This window comes from Schistocerca serialis, chromosome 8 (genome assembly GCF_023864345.2).
Source record: "Schistocerca serialis cubense isolate TAMUIC-IGC-003099 chromosome 8, iqSchSeri2.2, whole genome shotgun sequence".
NCBI lineage: Eukaryota > Metazoa > Arthropoda > Insecta > Orthoptera > Acrididae > Schistocerca > Schistocerca serialis.
In genome coordinates this window covers 452,854,061-452,871,369 of record NC_064645.1, presented here as the reverse complement: position 1 = coordinate 452,871,369, position 17,309 = coordinate 452,854,061, and the positions used below count along the sequence as shown (strand labels likewise).

The window sequence follows — 17,309 nt, the reverse complement described above, 5'->3', positions numbered from 1 at the left end:
ATTTTTTTTTTCCAAGAAATATATGTGTACAAACCACCAGAGACTGAGACAATTTCCTCCTCGTTATTGTCCATACTTTTTAACATATGAACTACTTTTGAAGTCCAAAACCTACTAGAACAAATAAAAAGTCTATAAAACGGCACACTGTACAACATGCTTGTGGTAAGACAGTGCTGAGGAGCACCACAGTCCTGGGTCCATGGATAAACCACGAAAATCCGCTGCATTATGTCACATGCAAACAGATCCAGCCTGCGGGCAGATCGGTGAGACTAGATCCGACAGACAGGGCCTGCACATCAGTGGGAACCGAATGGCTTCAGACTGGCAGGCCTGATCCATTACAGACACCTGCAGAAACTGGTTTTGGCCTGTCGCAGAAATCCACTCATGTGGCTAGCTACTCATGACCCATATGAGCTCATGTTGATCAAAGGAGACAACGGTGGTCAATCCATGCCATAGATAACTAGTTCAAATACTCTGAGCATCGATAATAATGAGGACAGATAGCAACTTACTGTAAAGATAATTGCTGTGCCGCAGACAGGCCCACATAAAAGACGATCATACTCTCACAACTAAATGTTTAGCCAAAGCTTTTGTCAGAAAATGAGAGCGCACACACGTTTACGCAGTCACTCAGATACAATGCATGGACACACGACCACCATCTCCGGCCGCAGCTCCTACAGTCTCTGAATCAGATCCAAACAAACCACTCCTCATAACTGCCTGCCTCTAGTCGGCAGCTGCTAGGTTAGCAGCAAGAAGTGGTGGCAGCACTGACTGCAAGTTGAGGGGAGTTGTAGGAAGGGGAGAAGTATTAGGAATGAGAGTAGGAAAGTCACACACATACTCCGCTGCACACAGCCAGCGACAATGCATGACACCTCAGTAAACAAACCATTCCATCTACTGAGACAAAAGCGAGATTTTTGCAGTGTCCCCCCCCCCCCCCCCCCGATATTTCCCTGAAATGTTTGAAATTCCCTTATATTCCCTGATTTCCAGAACCTGTGGCAACCCTGGAAATGATTCGGAAAAAAAAGGAGGGCTGACTTCACATTCCCACATTACAAGAAATACTGTGCTGTTTTAATGAACATTATTAAAAATCCTATTATATTTTCTGAAATCAAAAATTCCGATAAAATTTAATCTATATTGGCAACAGTTAAAAGAAGAAACAGGAAACCAGCTACTGATAATGATGATTTTACAGTGCTCAATGGCTTGCTTATCAACACCCTTGCTGAATACTAATATGTGTATTTTTTGTAATGCCCAAAGACGTCTTTCCTTACCAACAATGTTACTGTGGTGAGTGCCATGAAAACAAATAAGTAGTTTTTCAACAATATGTGATAATGTCAATTTTTGTGAGGGTGTGAAGGGGTGCCACCTAATGGAATTACCCACAGAGCCTGGAGACTCCCACCATTGCTAACACTTGTCCATTTAATATTGTCCGAGGTTAAAAGTATATTGAACAAATGAACCTGGAATGCATAAAAGGTTACGTTTTAAATAATTAGACTTACGTATAATGGATATATTACAACACAGAATAAAAATATGAATAACTGTTTGCATGATATTTCACACGCACAAGCACACGGCCTCGCATGTAAATAAAGTTATGGTGTTCTTAACATCTACAAAAATATTACTTCCTGAAATGAAGATTATAGGGATAAAAGCACTGAAACTTCACAAAGAGACACATGGCTGACTGATCACCAACATAAAAAACGTTGGGGAGAAAACAGCCACTCAATCATCAAAATCTGCTCCCTAACTATTTGGAGGAGGATTTACAATTTCTTGCCAAATTTTAAAATGCATGCTACACATGTTGAATCATTTCTTAAAGTAGAGGGCATATATCCAACCAAACCACTGATAAAATACTACAGACAGACAGAAGGAATCACAATGAACAGCCCACTCTCGCCTGTGGTTGCTAATATGCATATGGAACACTTCGAGGTGGAAACCCTGAAGTCGCACCGAGAAGGAAACTAACTGCTTCTTTTCATTATGTAGACCACATGTTCATAATTTGGGCCCATGGAAGGGAAACGCCACAACTTGCTCACACATCTAAATTCCATACCAAGCAACATCAGATACACTACGCAGACGAAGGAAGAGGAAAGAATATCATTCCTGGATATCACGGTCAAGAGATGGCATCCAGCATCACTGGAAAAAAACACATTCCAAACTGTACCTGCGTGCAGACACCTGCCACCTCCAGGCACAGAGGAGTAAAGTGCTCAAAAAGCCAGTAGAAAGAGTACACACTATCTATAATGTAGAATGTCTCCATCAGAAAGTTGAACACCTGAGAACAGTATTCCAGAAAAATGGTTACTCGGAATGGGCAGATTAGATGCACTCCCTTGCCTCATCACTACAGTACAATCTGTGGAGGACGAAACCAGAAAGAGGCAGCCAAAGCATTTTATGCTGTACACCAGTTTGCTGCCAGGGAAGGCGACATCGAGCTTAACCCAACAAATCTGGAGTATACCAGATTCTGTGTCAATGTGGCAAGACATACGAGGTTTGTCCGGAAAATAACTATAAAAGTTGAATAATAACTTTATTTTACAATTATTCAGGTATTACAATATGGTCACCTTCAAAATACTCACCCTGAGACGCGATACACTTCTGCCAATGCCGTTTCCACTGTTGATAACATTGGTGAAAGTCTTCAGTTGTGGTGATGTTCAGTTGCCATGTCGTTTCCGCCTTGATGGCTTCCACATCTCCAAAGTGCCGCCCCCGAAGCACCATTTTGCATTTCGGGAACATGAAGAAGTCACATGGGGCTAAATCGGGTGAATAAGCCGGGTGGTCTGTCACGGTGATTGATCTTCGGGCCAAAACTTGCGCACAACGAGCGACGTGTGAGCGGGTGCATTGTCATGATGAAGGCTCCACCTGCCCCCTTTTGCCAACTACGGTCGAACTCGGGCCACACGAGCTCTGAGATGTGTCAGAACTTCAACATAAAAATTTCCGTTCACTCTCTGGCCAGAAGGGACAAATTCCTTGTGAACAATGCCCCTAGAATCAAAGAAAACAATCAACATTGTCTTCACATTGGACCTTGATTTTCACGACTTTTTTTTTCTCGGTTCTCCTGCTAGTTTTCATTCCTTGCTTTGAGATTTGAGCTCCACATCGAATTCGTAAAACCAAGACTCGTCTCCAGTGATGACTCGGTTGAGAAAGTCCCCTCGTTCCTCTGCTTCCAACCAATCCTCACAGCACTCAACCCTCTTTGCTTTCTGTTCTGGCGTCAAGAGCTTCGGTACGATTTTCGCACACAATTTCTTCATTTCAAGTTTTTGTGTCAGGATTTCGTGAACGATTGTTTTGGGGATTGACAGCTCGTCATCAGTCATTCTGACTGTCAATCTACGGTCTTTAAGAACACAAGCCTGAATTCATTCAACATTTGCATCGGAACTCGATGTCGACGGGCGTCCTGGGCAAGGGTCATCGTTCACTTCTTCTCGGCTATCCCGGAATCTTTTTAACCACTTGTTCACAGTTGGTTCCTTCAGAGAATTGTCTCTGCAAACCTGTTTCAAACACTCGAAAATCTCATGGCCATTCTTGCTTAGCTTTGCAAGAAACTTGATGTTGACACGCTGTTCCTCAATCAGAGAGAGCTCCATGCCGACAGCAGGTGAAAAAGGGTAACTGTGAACAAGTTGCCGCACACTCCCACCTTTACGCAGAGTGCTCCGACTCGAACTGAGCATTGATAGGATTGATTACAGCAGTAGTCCCACCTGGCGGTGACTGCAACTAGTAACATAAAGACATTATTCAACTTTTATACGTATTTTCCAGACAAACCTCGTATATACTACAAACAGTGGGTACCATTTAAAACTGTTAAGAAGACCAACAACATACTCAACTAATGTAGCAGTTGTAGTCAGCAGTCACAGAGCACTGGACTTGCGCAATGAAATACAAACGCAGCAGGATCTTAGTACAAATGTCAAAACATTGAGACACTGTCATTAGAGAAGCCAAGAAAATATGCACCAAAGGCAATCCTCCAAATAGCGGCTTCAGTTATAGTCTCAGCACAGCTTGGGAACAAGCGCTCGGTATAATTACAGAGTAATCACATGGCAGACACAATGAACTGGCGAAAAGGGCCTGGTGGTCCTGGCTACAGCCATCAACACTATAACCTTTTCAGATGACAGTATGTGCCTCCATTCAGAAACTGCATACGAAGCAGCTGGCAGGAGAAGGGGGAGGGGGTGCTATACAAGTCAACCACGTGCCTGCACAAAATCAGTACATGAATGTGCCTGATAAAGGCAACACATCTGATCGCTAAAATATTGTGCCTACTAGGCACAACGAACTGAGTAACGTTGTGAATAGCTCAAATGAACCATTTAATGCCCTTAGTTTAGCACTCAAAGAACATTCAATGAAAATATGGAGCACTGTACTAAAATACAAAGGGCAGCTAAAACAAGCAGGAAGATTTACATATTCTGCAAGTTAAAGAGGCAGTTGTGACATCTTAAAGAGGAACTTTTACATTTACCTCTGAGCAGTATTATGTAGAAGAACTGTGACCCATTTATCTAGTAGAACAGCTCTGGGAGGGATCCTCCTAGGTACTAAGTCACTGTAAACAAACTTTATAAAGAAACAACACCTATTGCATAAACAGATGAAAAACCATGTGGCCATATAGAAATGTTGAGTGAAACACCTATGTCAGTCAAGATGGGAATAAATGAAGCCTTCAATGACTACAATAGCAGAGTCTTATTGTGAAAATTCTTTCAAAAGCAAAAGAAATTCTGGTCATGTATAAAGGCTGTCCATGGCACCAAAGATGCTCAACGATGTCACAGGACCTGAAACTGAGGGCTAACAAAGCAAAATCAGAAATATGGAACTCATTTCCAAATGGTCCTCCACTACAGAAGAGACAGCTGTACTGCTCCCATTTACTTTTCTACTGAAAAGACAAGTGATGTAGATAATAGTGTCAGTGGGGGCATTGAGCAACAGCTGAAGCTGCTAAAATTACACATGTCTCGAGGATATAGTAGGATACCTGTCAGATTTTGCACACAATTTCTGGCTGTATTAGGTCCCATTTTAACCACACTATACCGTATGGGGTATCAAAGGGAATTTTTGATTGTTTTGAGGACTTCTTGGTGGGGAAGACACAGCATGTTTCTGGGATGGAGAGACATTGACAGATGTATAAGTTACTTCATGCATGCACCAGGCAAGTGTTTTAGAACCCTTGTTGTTCATGTTGCACATTAAACACCTTGCAGACAATATTAATAATAACCACAGACTTTTTGCATGTGATGCAGTTATCTATAATGAAGTATTGTCTGAAAAACCTGCATAAATATTCAGTCAGATCACGATAAGATTTCAAAGTGGTGCAAATATTGGCTTGTTTTAAATGTTCATAAATTTTAAATGATCAACTTCACAGAATGTAAAAACATATTACGCTATGAATACATCATCGATGATTTACAATCAAAAATCAATCAACTTTTACTAATACATGGGAGTAATAATTTCTCGGGATATGAAATAGAATGACCACAAAGGCACAGTCATTGGTAAGAGAGGTGACAGAGTTCAGTTCAGTTCAGTTCACTGGCAGGATACAGGAAAAATCCATTATACACAAGAGATGCGTACAAATCATTTGTGTGTCCCATTGTAGAATACTGCTTGACTGTGTGGGACCCATATCAAACAGGACTAACAGGAGAGACCATACACTTACAAAGCAGAGTGGGAAAAATGGACACAGGTATGCTTCATTCATGACAGAATTAAGATACCAGCTATCCCACAAAAGCCTACTTACAAGGTTCCAGGAATCAATATTGTGCGAAGAATTTACAATTATCCATCAATCCCTATCTATCACTCCGATTGGAACTGCAAAGACAGGGTCAGGCCAAGTAAAATATGCACAGAGGCATTTAAGCAGTCCGTAAGTGATTGGACTGTAAGAAAGTCTAACATGTGGTACAATGTTAAGTACACTCTGCCATGCAACTCACAGTGGTTTGTAGAGCATGTATGCAGACAACTTTGTACATTGTTAGCATTTTTCAATATTGTTTTACTGAGGACATGTATTATAACTGTAAAACTCACTCATTTCCAGTTAGAGCGAGGAGTTACAATTATCACCCATGGAACTTGAAAATAACTAAACTAAAACTGGCATAGCATATTAAATATCATGTAAGTAATGTGGAGTGCGAGGCTAAATTCTTGCAACACTTATCCCACTGATGTGTATCTTCTCAGGAAATCTTAAAATTAAATTTTTTGGTTACTTAATGATTAACTTTACCACAATAATAGAATAGCATTTTGTAATTTGAAGTCCCTGAATTGTGTTGCACTTAAGGAAATTTACTTCTTTGACCTTGTCCCACCATCCCAGAGATCCAAACTCTGCAGCATCCATGGAACAGCACAAATGTAATATAATGAAAAAGGGGCATATTTATGGATAAAGTCAAGCAACTGACTGCTATCTGATCCAAACAGTAGAGAAGATTTCTCGAGGAATCCTGCTAACAAAGAAAGTACCCACCTCAAACACCTGAAAATGAACAAAAATTATTTTAAAATATGGAGATGTGTGGCAACAGAATCACTCATTGCTGAAGGGTGAATACCATGTAACTCAGAGAATTACTGTCAGATTTGTGAGTCATTCATAAGTTGTTATTTATAAAAAGCTAAACATTTGCTGGAAACAATATGTGTTAACGTTATCAGTACATGCAGAGTCTTATTTCTCAAAATAGAAGTGCCTGTTGTACAGATATTTCACAAATGGACTTGCAACAAAGATGTGAATAGGGTAGCTTTTGATATTCTACTTAGAATACACCAAATTGGAATGACTTGCAACAAAGATGTGAATAGGGTAGCTTTTGATATTCTACTTCTGCAGTGCAGTGGTAGATCGACATATTGTCCATGAGAAGTGTGTACACTGTTCCATTCCACTGTGTGTAAAAAACCATTTTATAGAAATTCCACATCTGCTCTTCAGTGGGGAATAAGCAAAAACATGTGACAATGCTGTAACTGTTACTGTAGGAAACATGACTCTGCAAGTACTGTATGTGTTGACTTATTGTTTGAAGCCTTATAAATGTTCAGTATGCAGCCATATTTACAAATCAATTTCAGATGGGAATGTAAAATGAATTGCTCCAAATCTTTAAGATTCTCATGCAAAATGATCGGTGGAACATGAAACTAACTCATGAAAATGGACAGAATTTTTTCCCCACCAAATAATACCTCATTTATGATTCTTGCGATTCTGCCATAACTGTCTGATAAACAGTATTTGTTAACCTTCTAACACTGTTTGCACATAAATCCAGCATCTTATAAATAAAGAGCCATTATGGGCACAGGAACAGACCCATCTTGCTTTTTTTTTTTTTTTTTTTTTATGAAACCTTCTTGTGTTATCAGCTGAGTTACGGTACTGTGTTGTTGCAACATATTGAAGAGTTTCCCCACTTGTCACCTTCAGCCAAAGGCTAGGTACTTGAGCAATTGGTTCCTTTACAGCCACTGAACTGCAGACTCCTCTGCTGAGGGCCCAACAGATGAACCAATTACTTGCCAGTGTAACAGAAGTCGTGATAGTTGCTCGAGAGGGGGCACTGGTGGGGTGTACAGGTTCTGGAAATGGAGCCCCAGTATTGGCTCTCTAACTCGCCCCCTGCCTCCATATATGCGTTCCTGATGTATTACTGCTAAAACCAAATCCCAAACAGGCTCACTTGAAAACTGTTGGCCCCGTTGACCACATACTTTATTTCCATTGCCTCTTTGTTCAGAGAGAGAGAGAGAGAGAGAGAGAGAGAGAGAGAGAGAGAGAGAGAGGGACTTCTGTGGTCTGGAAATACACTTAGCTCCTGGGGAACATTGTCAGACATGTGCTATAAAAATAAAAAAGCTAGCATGTACTACTTTTACTTTCATTCCATAACACTATATGGGAGAGTTTATTGGGGTAACTTATGAAGCCATGTTGAAGTTTTCAGGGACCAAAAGTGTGTAATACATATTACACATGTTTTGAATGCAAGAACATCCCCAGAGGCACATTCAGGAAACTGGGAATATGACTACTACTTCCTGGTATATTTATTTTTTAATGAAACCGATAAAAAAATTTATATCTCTTTTGCAAACCAACAGATTAGTTTCAGAAATCAGTACTAGAAATAAGAATAGTCTTCACAAAAATCAGTCACTTTGAGGCAAAAAGGTAACCATTATTCAGAAACACCTATTTTCAACAACTTGCCTGCAGCAATAGTGTTCAGCTACTAATAAAGTTTCTGTCCTATCCTAGCCTACTGTGTTTATGTTTTATATATGTTTTTATTATTTCTGTAATGTGCCTCATATGTCAAATACTGATGTACTGAACGGACTGTGGATGGACGAATGAATGAATAAAAAAAAATAGATGAATAAATAAATAGTTTAAGTGGAGCCTAAAGGATTTATTGATGGCCATTTACTTCTTCTCAATCGATGAATTTCTTAGTACTGGCTGATGAGTATATATTACTAATAATATCAAATAACCTGTGTGTGAAGAAAAATCTGCCTTCTGCACATCTTCTGTTGCAGTAATGCAGTCAATGTGAATAAGTATTTTGAACTGATTTTCTTTTTGATGACACATGGCTACAATAGTCTAAGATTGTACACAGTAATATTGCTATTTGAGTGTAAGCTTGTCAGTGACCATACACAAAGCTACAGTGACAGACTTCTGCCTTCTACTGATTCAGGACAAAACAGTGTAAGTATTAAGATAAGTTCAACAAACAGTTACGTTGTATTCTAGTATGATAAAACTTTAAAAGAAAAGGTCAGTTTCCTTGAACTGTTGCTTTAGAAGGAAGTCACCATTACTTATGAAAGACTTCAATAACAAACTTTCTGGTAACATAATTTCCTTGAAGACTGTAACGTGCATTTGGTGCTATATTACATTCTTTGTCAATGGACTGGTAAAAACAACAAACTGTCCTTGGAGCAAAACAATGTTAAAATTTGTATTGTGCTGGATGTTTGCAAAGAGAATGCCAGTCTTAACTTTTTGACAGGCGCAAACGAGCTCCTCATATACATGCGTTTAAGGGATTGGCTATTAAAGCTCAGAGCTATTAGTATTGTTTTTAAAAGTGATCCGTAAACAACACATTCCATGCAGAACATATGGTATGGGTATTACTGGACCTGGCAAATGGACACACAAAATTTTATTGTTTTAATGTGAAGAGCACGCTACCTGGAAATCTAACTAAGTAGAATCCCGACGTTTCCGTTACGACTGTTATTATGGTAAAATGTAAACACGACGACGTAAACATACCAGTTCCAAGAGCGTTCCCATTATCTCGGAATTGATGCGATTTTTCGAATAGTCGATTAATATAGCCCCATGGTCTGGCGTCTGGATCTTTAGGCTGCGAAATTACGGACAGACGAATCTTTATTACTTTTAAAACAACAGAACTCGAAATGTAAACAAAGGTCATTTGAAGGTGAGATGAACGAATTATACCTGAATTCTTCGAAGCGATTTGGATTTTCATTCATCATTTTTTTGATATCTAATGTGTCCCCATATTTACTGAAACATTCGTTGAGTTTTGCCCAAGCGGGCTCTGCCGTTAAATCGCCTCTTCGTTCCATATTCACACGCCCACCACAGCTTGCAATTTGCTGAACCGCCAATGTCAATGAACTCGATTCTTCTGTCGACTCTCGGTCGACTATCAAAATAAGTCACATAGAAGCAAAATTCTGCTAACGTGCAATATCGTTGGTCACCTTAAATTTTAAGCCGCTACACAGTGTCGCTGGAAACATGTTCTGTTAGAAACAGTGTTTTCGGCGATGTTTCGCAAATGCTTCCGACTTTTTTTGTGGTCTCTGTTTCCGTCTACACTGGCGGCAAACATTTCTCGTTATGAAACTTCCTGGCAGATTAAAACTGTGTGCCCGACCGAGACTCGAAATCGGGACCTTTGCCTTTCGCGGGCAAGTGCTCTACCATCTGAGCTACCGAAGCACGACTCACGCCCGGTACTCACAGCTTTACTTCTGCCAGTACCTCGTCTCCTACCTTCCAAACTTTACAGAAGCTCTCCTGCGAACCTTGCAGAACTAGCACTCCTGAAAGAAAGGATATTGCGGAGACATGGCTTAGCCACAGCCTAGGGGATGTTTCCAGACTGAGATTTTCACTCTGCAGCGGAGTGTGCGCTGATATGAAACTTCCTGGCAGATTAAAACTGTGTGCCCGACCGAGACTCGAAATCCGGACCTTTCCCTTTCGCAGGCAAGTGCTCTACCATCTGAGCTACCGAATCACGACTCACGGCGGGTACTCACAGCTTTACTTCCGTTAGTACCTCGTCTCCTACCTTCCAAACTTTACAGAAGCTCTCCTGCGAACCTTGCAGAACTAGCACTCCTGAAAGAAACGATATTGCGGAGACATGGCTTAGACACAGCCTAGGGGATGTTTCCGGATTGAGATTTTCACTCTGCAGCGGAGTGCAAACAACTTGAAAGAGTACAGTGTTAAAAATTCCTGGGTATGCACATTGATGAGAAGATTAACTGGATGGACCATGTGGTGAGCATAGCACTAAAACTAAATTCAGCATGTTTTGTACTTAGAATAGTTTCAAGAGCTTGTAGTAATGAATGTACCAGATTAGTATATTTTGGCTATTTTCAGTCCATCGCATCCTATGGGGTAGTGTTCTGGGGAAAAACAAATTGTCATCTAAATGAGATTTTCAAATTACAAAAACGTGCTATTCGGATAATGACCCAGAGCCCACCTCAAGCTCATTGTAGGCCCCTTATTAAAGCATTGAAAATTTTAACAGTTCCATCATTATACATTTTGAAATGTCTGTTGGTGATCAAAAGAAATCAGGAGAAAATGAAAACCAACACAAACAACCATAATTACGATACACGGCAATGTGAAGATCTCCACATACAAGCTGTAACAAGGACCCGAAGTCAGAAACATGTATATAATCAAGGCATCAAACTTTTTAATGCACTACCAAATCATATCAAACAGCTGGAAAATGAGGATAAATTTAAAACTGTTTTAAAGAACCACATGCTTGACAAATGTTATTACAGCATAAGTGAATATCTCTGCACAACTGTATAAGAATATATGTTTAAGTTAATGTGACAAATGAAATTACATCAGTGAATATGTCTGTTAAGCACATAAGAAATTATATTATAAAAACACTTATTAGTTGTATATTGTATTAACCATAAGATAGATTCATATGAATTCAGCACAGATAACAATTTTGTAAAGATATTATATAGTTGTTAAAATGTACCCTGACAAATCCTATATCACAAATGTGATCATTGGGATGATAATAAATAAATAAATAAATAAATATTATTATTTGTCAATTACATTACAGATCTCCATACACAACTTCTTCAGTTGTGTTATCACTGTCTACATAAATCGTAAATGTAACAGGGGAGTTACTAATTGATGATGATGGCCCTGCCACATTCATACCCATTGTCGACTGCTGACTTCCCAAATATGGTACATGCTGTTTCGTTAACACTTCATTAAGCAAAGGCATTGTTTTTTATCTTTGTAACTGTGGCTTTTTCCGTAACACTGATGCCACATACTGCCTATATGTACTACATTCATCGTTCTTGTTATCTTCTTGTTTTTGCAGCACTTTACTTAATAACTGAGACGCAGTCTTGTAGGGTTGCTGCATGACTTTTTTCTCGCCCACCCTTATAATTATTCGTGGTGGAGGACTGGAAGGTCCAGCCACAACCTCTTCATCTTCATTTATTCCCTCTAGCGAATGTACGAAACCCTGAAATCAAATTTCTTTCTTTCAGATACCAGCGACTGAAAACGACTGGCGTGAAACGGTATGTTTGTTCTCACAGATTCGTCAGTTCCCCCACTGTGTCGGAGCAATTGACGGGAAACATTTAGTGCTACAGTGTCCTGTTGGTAGTGGAAGTGAATATTATAATTATAAAGGTTCATTCAGCATTGTGCTGCTTGCTGTTGTCGATGCCAGCTGTAACTTTTTGTACGCAGATATCGGCTGCTAACCCAGAATATCAGATGGTGACGTGTTCCAAAACGCAAGCATAAGTGAGTTAATTAACAAAAAGAAACTAAACTTGCTCCAAGTTGATGGCTTACCAGGTGGAACCATATGTTTTTGTGGCAGACGATGCTTTTCCCTTACAGGAAAACATGTTAAAGGTTCAAAAGAGAGAGTTTTTAACAACAGATTTTCTAGGGCCAGAATGGTTGTTGAGAACACTTTCGGCGTTATGGCTTCAGTTTTTTGTGTGTTTAGGAAACCTATGTTGCTACAACCGCAGAAGGCAAAACTGTCACACTTAACAGCTGTATGTCCCAACAGTTTTTTAAGGTGAAATGCTGAGGCACTAGTACACCCCACAAGAAAGCTTCGATTCCTACAGTTTACAAATAGGTGAGATGATTCCAGACACATGGAGATGAGATGACACTGCATCAATTTTCATTGCAGCACAGAATATACCAAGGAAAGCTGCTTTCACACATAACCAAATTCGAGACAAGTTTGCTAACTATTTTTTAAGCCCACAAAGAAGTGTACCGTGGCAAAATAACTATGGGTGAATGTGACTGTGTACTATACATCATTTTCCACAGTACCTGTTGTCTCCTTCGGTTCATGAACATCGTCCAAGAACTGCAGCGGCCGATAGCCGAACCTGTTGGAGTCATATGCAGTGTCTGCACCACTACCAGATGGTTGACAGAAAATTATTTTTCTTTTCTCACGCCTGTAAGCAACCACGAGCGATCGTATTTTTCTCTACACTTTCCTTGTCCGTGCCAAAAGCAACTCAATTTTTGTAAGTGCATCATGTTTTTTAACACTTGTTTTTATATTCCTTGCTCCAGACGTTCCATAAGCAATCCTCCCCATGGTACATGTCAAGTAATCAACAATTTGCTGCCTTGACCACTCCATTGTTTTAGAAAAATTAAGCGAAAACGACACTATAGTAAACACAACACCACTTAACAGTAGATGACACACACGCACGCTAGTGCCGTGCAGCAGTGACAAGTGGTGGCTAGCCCGAAGCATTGTTTCCTTTTATCTGTACCGACGCTGCTACGGATAGATGTTTCTGTGTTTTGAAACATGTTTCCAAAAGGTGTCCACATCAAGCAGCCGGAAACATATTTTGAAAACATGTTTAAGGCTCAGTGTGTATGCAGCTTTAGAGAGAGATCTAGTGATGGGCCAAACTGCGATTTTCCGACATCTGTGATTTCTGTGAATGCTACTCTCCATTATCTGTTACTCTTAACTGTGATTTGTCGCAGTTTAGAATCGCAGTTAATGAATCTACTCTACCACTGGTATTTCTGCGACTTCTGTGATTTCTGCGATTTATCACCATATGAAAAAGTTACATTTGTCGACAGAAAATTGCATCTCAGGAAAACTGTCATTAGTAAGTATGTTTTACATCTGTTCGTCCATTGGCTTTAATTTTGTGTTAAAGAAACAATTGTGAAAATATTAATAGTGTAATTAATACGTAAGTAGCCATACAGTACCGTAATAGTTCGTGTGTAGAAAATGGATTCTAACATATTCTTATGTTCACAGGTTCCTGAACTACGTTTCAGTCACTCGGTATAGCCATAATTCAAAATATCATCGTCAACAAATCTGGAGAAACTGTCACTGCATATTAAGACTCTCTCCATCAGACGAGAGATAAGTTTCTAAGTGTTTAGATGAACTTAATTACTTAAGTGAGGTCGTTCTTGCAAATATGAAACATCCCCCGTTGAGTTGCTTTCATTACAGGAAATATTAGCAATAGTGTCGATTACATTGCTTGTAATTAGTAATAGCAAAAGTGTTTAATAATCCTTGTGATTTTGCAGTTGCAGTTCTGATTACTGGTTGCTGTACGTATCTATCCTCATCAAAGCTCTTGAGAGGGAATCGTGAAGATTCAAGAGGACTCGCAGCTTAAAAGTGCCATAATTATGAAACAAGTGTGCAGAATGAGTGACTGAACCGTAAACATAGTTGAAGTTATTATGCGATGTTAAAGGAATGATAAATAAATGTTAAATACAGTGAGTGAATAATGAAAATCTCATTTTCCCCATGTTAAGCCATTCCATGTCCGTAAATTTTCCGCCATTTAATTACTGTGAAGACTCGCTGGAGAGTGGCATGCCTCTCGTACCCGCAATTATCTTGGTGTGGTGATGCTGACCTGTAACATAGCCCGAAGTCTTGAGGCTATTGATATGAAAGTGGGAAGTGCGGATCTTCCAGTTAAATCAGGACTAGTTGTAAGTGCAGTACTTGACGGTAACATAGGAAAAGTTTACTTGTGTAGGTAGTTGTAGTATTAGCAAAAAGTTCGTGTGTGTGCAGTTGCCATGTAGAACTCAAGGTGTAAAATTTTTCTCCAGAGTCTTGAACTGTCTCATAACGTATCATTTTCATTTCACTACACTTATACAGATGTCTGAGTCCTGCTGTGTTAACATTGCAAAGTCCTGTAGGCATGTGGAGTATTGACCACAACTCTCATATTGGAAGCAGAGTAAAACACATTTAAGTTACTTGTCTCTGATATTTTCAGGGAAAAAGGCAATGGTGCTTCTTATTGATATAAGACATTCAGGGTCACAGCTCTGTTTGACCAACTATAACTAGTGCTGAATGTGCATGTCGTCATACAGTATACACACACAGTATATCGATCTCGTGGGGCACAAGGTTCTTATAACGAAGTACGAACGTCAGTCAGCAAATGGTACTGGACAAAGAATATTAACTGCGGTTTTTAGTCGCTACTTAACGACTTTTGGTTGCAACTTGTCACTGAAATCGCAGCTAATTCCATAGCATGACACCAGGTTTACAGAAAGCAGTACGAAATTCGACCAACAGATGGCACACGGCGTTGAATGTGAAATGCTACTTGTGACTGAAATCGCATTCTGTAGAGTTGTTATTGTAATATCTGTGACTTCTCAATCACTGTGATTTGTAACAGATTTCCTGCCCTCCACTAGAGAGATGTCTATGGACAAGAAGAGACATACAGAAAAACGGGAGATATTATGGGAAATTTGCATTTGCAAAACAAGATGCTGTAACACCAGGTAAGGATTTGTATGAATGTCTCGGCTGACATTCAGAAATTCGTAAATCAAATCAGTGTCGAGTAAATTCACTCTTTATTATTAATCAAAAGTACCATTAGAGAGTAAGTGGTTTAGGCTGTAAGTATTAGAATTTCAGTGTTAGAATGGACAAGTTTTAAATATTAGCTGCGCTGTTAAAAAAAATGCTGTAGGTCAAAGTGAATAAAAATATGCTGTCAGTCCTGTTTGTGGGTCAGAACAGTGCAAAGATTTCAAAATGTAAAGCAGATAGTACTGACCTTTTTGGGTTGTACAAAAATTACGCAGACTCTGAACAAATGTTCCAAAAGTAATTACGTTTCATTCTGGATAATTTAGCCATGTTTTATTGACAACTGGCAGTCATTATCTCATCGCTATTTTCTACCTGAGGCTAACGTGAGGTTATTTGCAGGTCAGGAGCTGATGCTACACCCATCTGCTTTGACCTGTGATGTAACTGTGATGTGATGTGTGATGTCATGGTGAGCCTTGACGTTTTTGAGTCTTTGTGTTTGTAGAGGGTGTGTTGTAGTCCTTGGTGGCGTTCTCTCGTGCTGGATGTTTGTTAGTGAGTTGCTTGACATGAATTGAATGTTCCAGGTTGCTACTGGAAGAATTTGTACTGGTTTTCTGGTGAGTTAGTTTGAATTTGCAAATTGTGGCCGATGGATTCATTTTTATGTGTGCAAATATTAGTGCCATGTGTTTCTTGTAGCTGGAGATTTAATATTATTTTTCTTCGGTTGTGAAGAAGATACAGATATTTATGAGTAGTTCATTGCGTGCTGCAATGAGTGAAGCTGTTTGTGTATATTAAAATTGGTGATGATGTAGGTTTTCATCAATTTTAGGAATTTCCCTGTTAGTGTTTGGTAATTGTGTTGGATTGTTATTGGTAGGTATCTTGGGTTTTGGTGTACCATCATTGGTTAGAATACATTTCTGATATTAGTCATGTGAGCGTGGTTTGGTTTGTTGTTCTGTGGACTTTGCTTTAGATAGTGTGGGAGAAGGTGTGGTATCTAGGGATTTGCTTGAGCTATGTGAGTGAAGTGAAATTTGCAACACCATGTTTTAGAATTTTATGTTCGTTCCTCCTTTGTAGGAGCTATGTAGGTAAAGTGAAAATTGTGGCATTCAGTTTTTGAGCTGTGTATGAGTTACTGGTATTGTGATCTTCATTTGAGATACATAGGTGACACGAAATTTACAACACCAAAATTTTTCATTTTTGTATTGTTGTGTTAAATTTTGAGGATTTCGTATGCTTGATTTTAGGTAAATATTTGTTTTGCAGTGATGTCATTATTGCCAGTGAGTGGAAGAAATCACTATTCCTTTGAAATTGTGATAGTGTATTTATGTCAAGTTGTGACCTCCCCTTCTCGCTTTGCTCCATTTCTTTTGCTGATCTTTCCTCTTCTCTCTTCCTTCTTCGTACTGTGGCTATATCTCAGGGTTTCCAATGCATAAATGTAGTGAGAAGGGGGCACATGTGTGTGGCGGTTCACGATATCGTATCACTGTGAGGGAGCATCACTTGTGCCTCTGGTTTGAGAAGACTGACGACTGAAGTACGAACATTTCTCAAAAGAAAAACTGGTATGTGCTCCCTTTTCTTTTAAAACTATGAATAGTAGTGTGACTAGTACTATCTATCGTTCCACTAAACTGAATGAGCGCGACACCATTGATGAAGTTTAAACCTCAAAAGAAGTTTATTAATACCAATTAACTGAAATAAAAAGAAAACTCATGCAATCCAGAAGTCACTCACAGTTAGAGTAATTAGTTTCTGATGTGTTTGTAGTGGGCACTGATACTTAAAAGATCGTTTCAATAATTCTATCACTGTCCGTTTATGAGTTACTAAGCAATGTATCAACAAGCTGACTATGCAATGATTAATATTTGTCGATCCCGACAG

General features: G+C 39.3%; 1 protein-coding gene and 1 long non-coding RNA gene across 2 annotated transcripts in view; one reads left to right on the top strand and one right to left on the bottom strand.

Moving 5' to 3' along the window:
* The window catches only part of LOC126416756 (glucose-6-phosphate isomerase), a 97,125-nt gene extending 87,241 nt beyond the window's left edge, over nt 1–9,884 (bottom strand). Inside the window, exons 1-2 of the mRNA XM_050084597.1 lie at nt 9,677–9,884; nt 9,485–9,578 (exon numbers count right to left, since the gene is read on the bottom strand). Of these exons, the coding sequence (XP_049940554.1) occupies nt 9,485–9,578; nt 9,677–9,807 (225 nt within the window). The 5' untranslated portion in view covers nt 9,808–9,884. The remainder of the gene's footprint in view (nt 1–9,484; nt 9,579–9,676) is intronic.
* A 787-nt stretch (nt 9,885–10,671) lies between these two features.
* LOC126416285 (uncharacterized) lies at nt 10,672–13,910 on the top strand. The gene is made up of 3 exons (XR_007575429.1): nt 10,672–10,756; nt 11,589–11,722; nt 12,040–13,910. It is a non-coding gene; the product is annotated as an uncharacterized LOC126416285 (long non-coding RNA).
* The last annotated feature ends 3,399 nt before the right edge of the window (nt 13,911–17,309 follow it).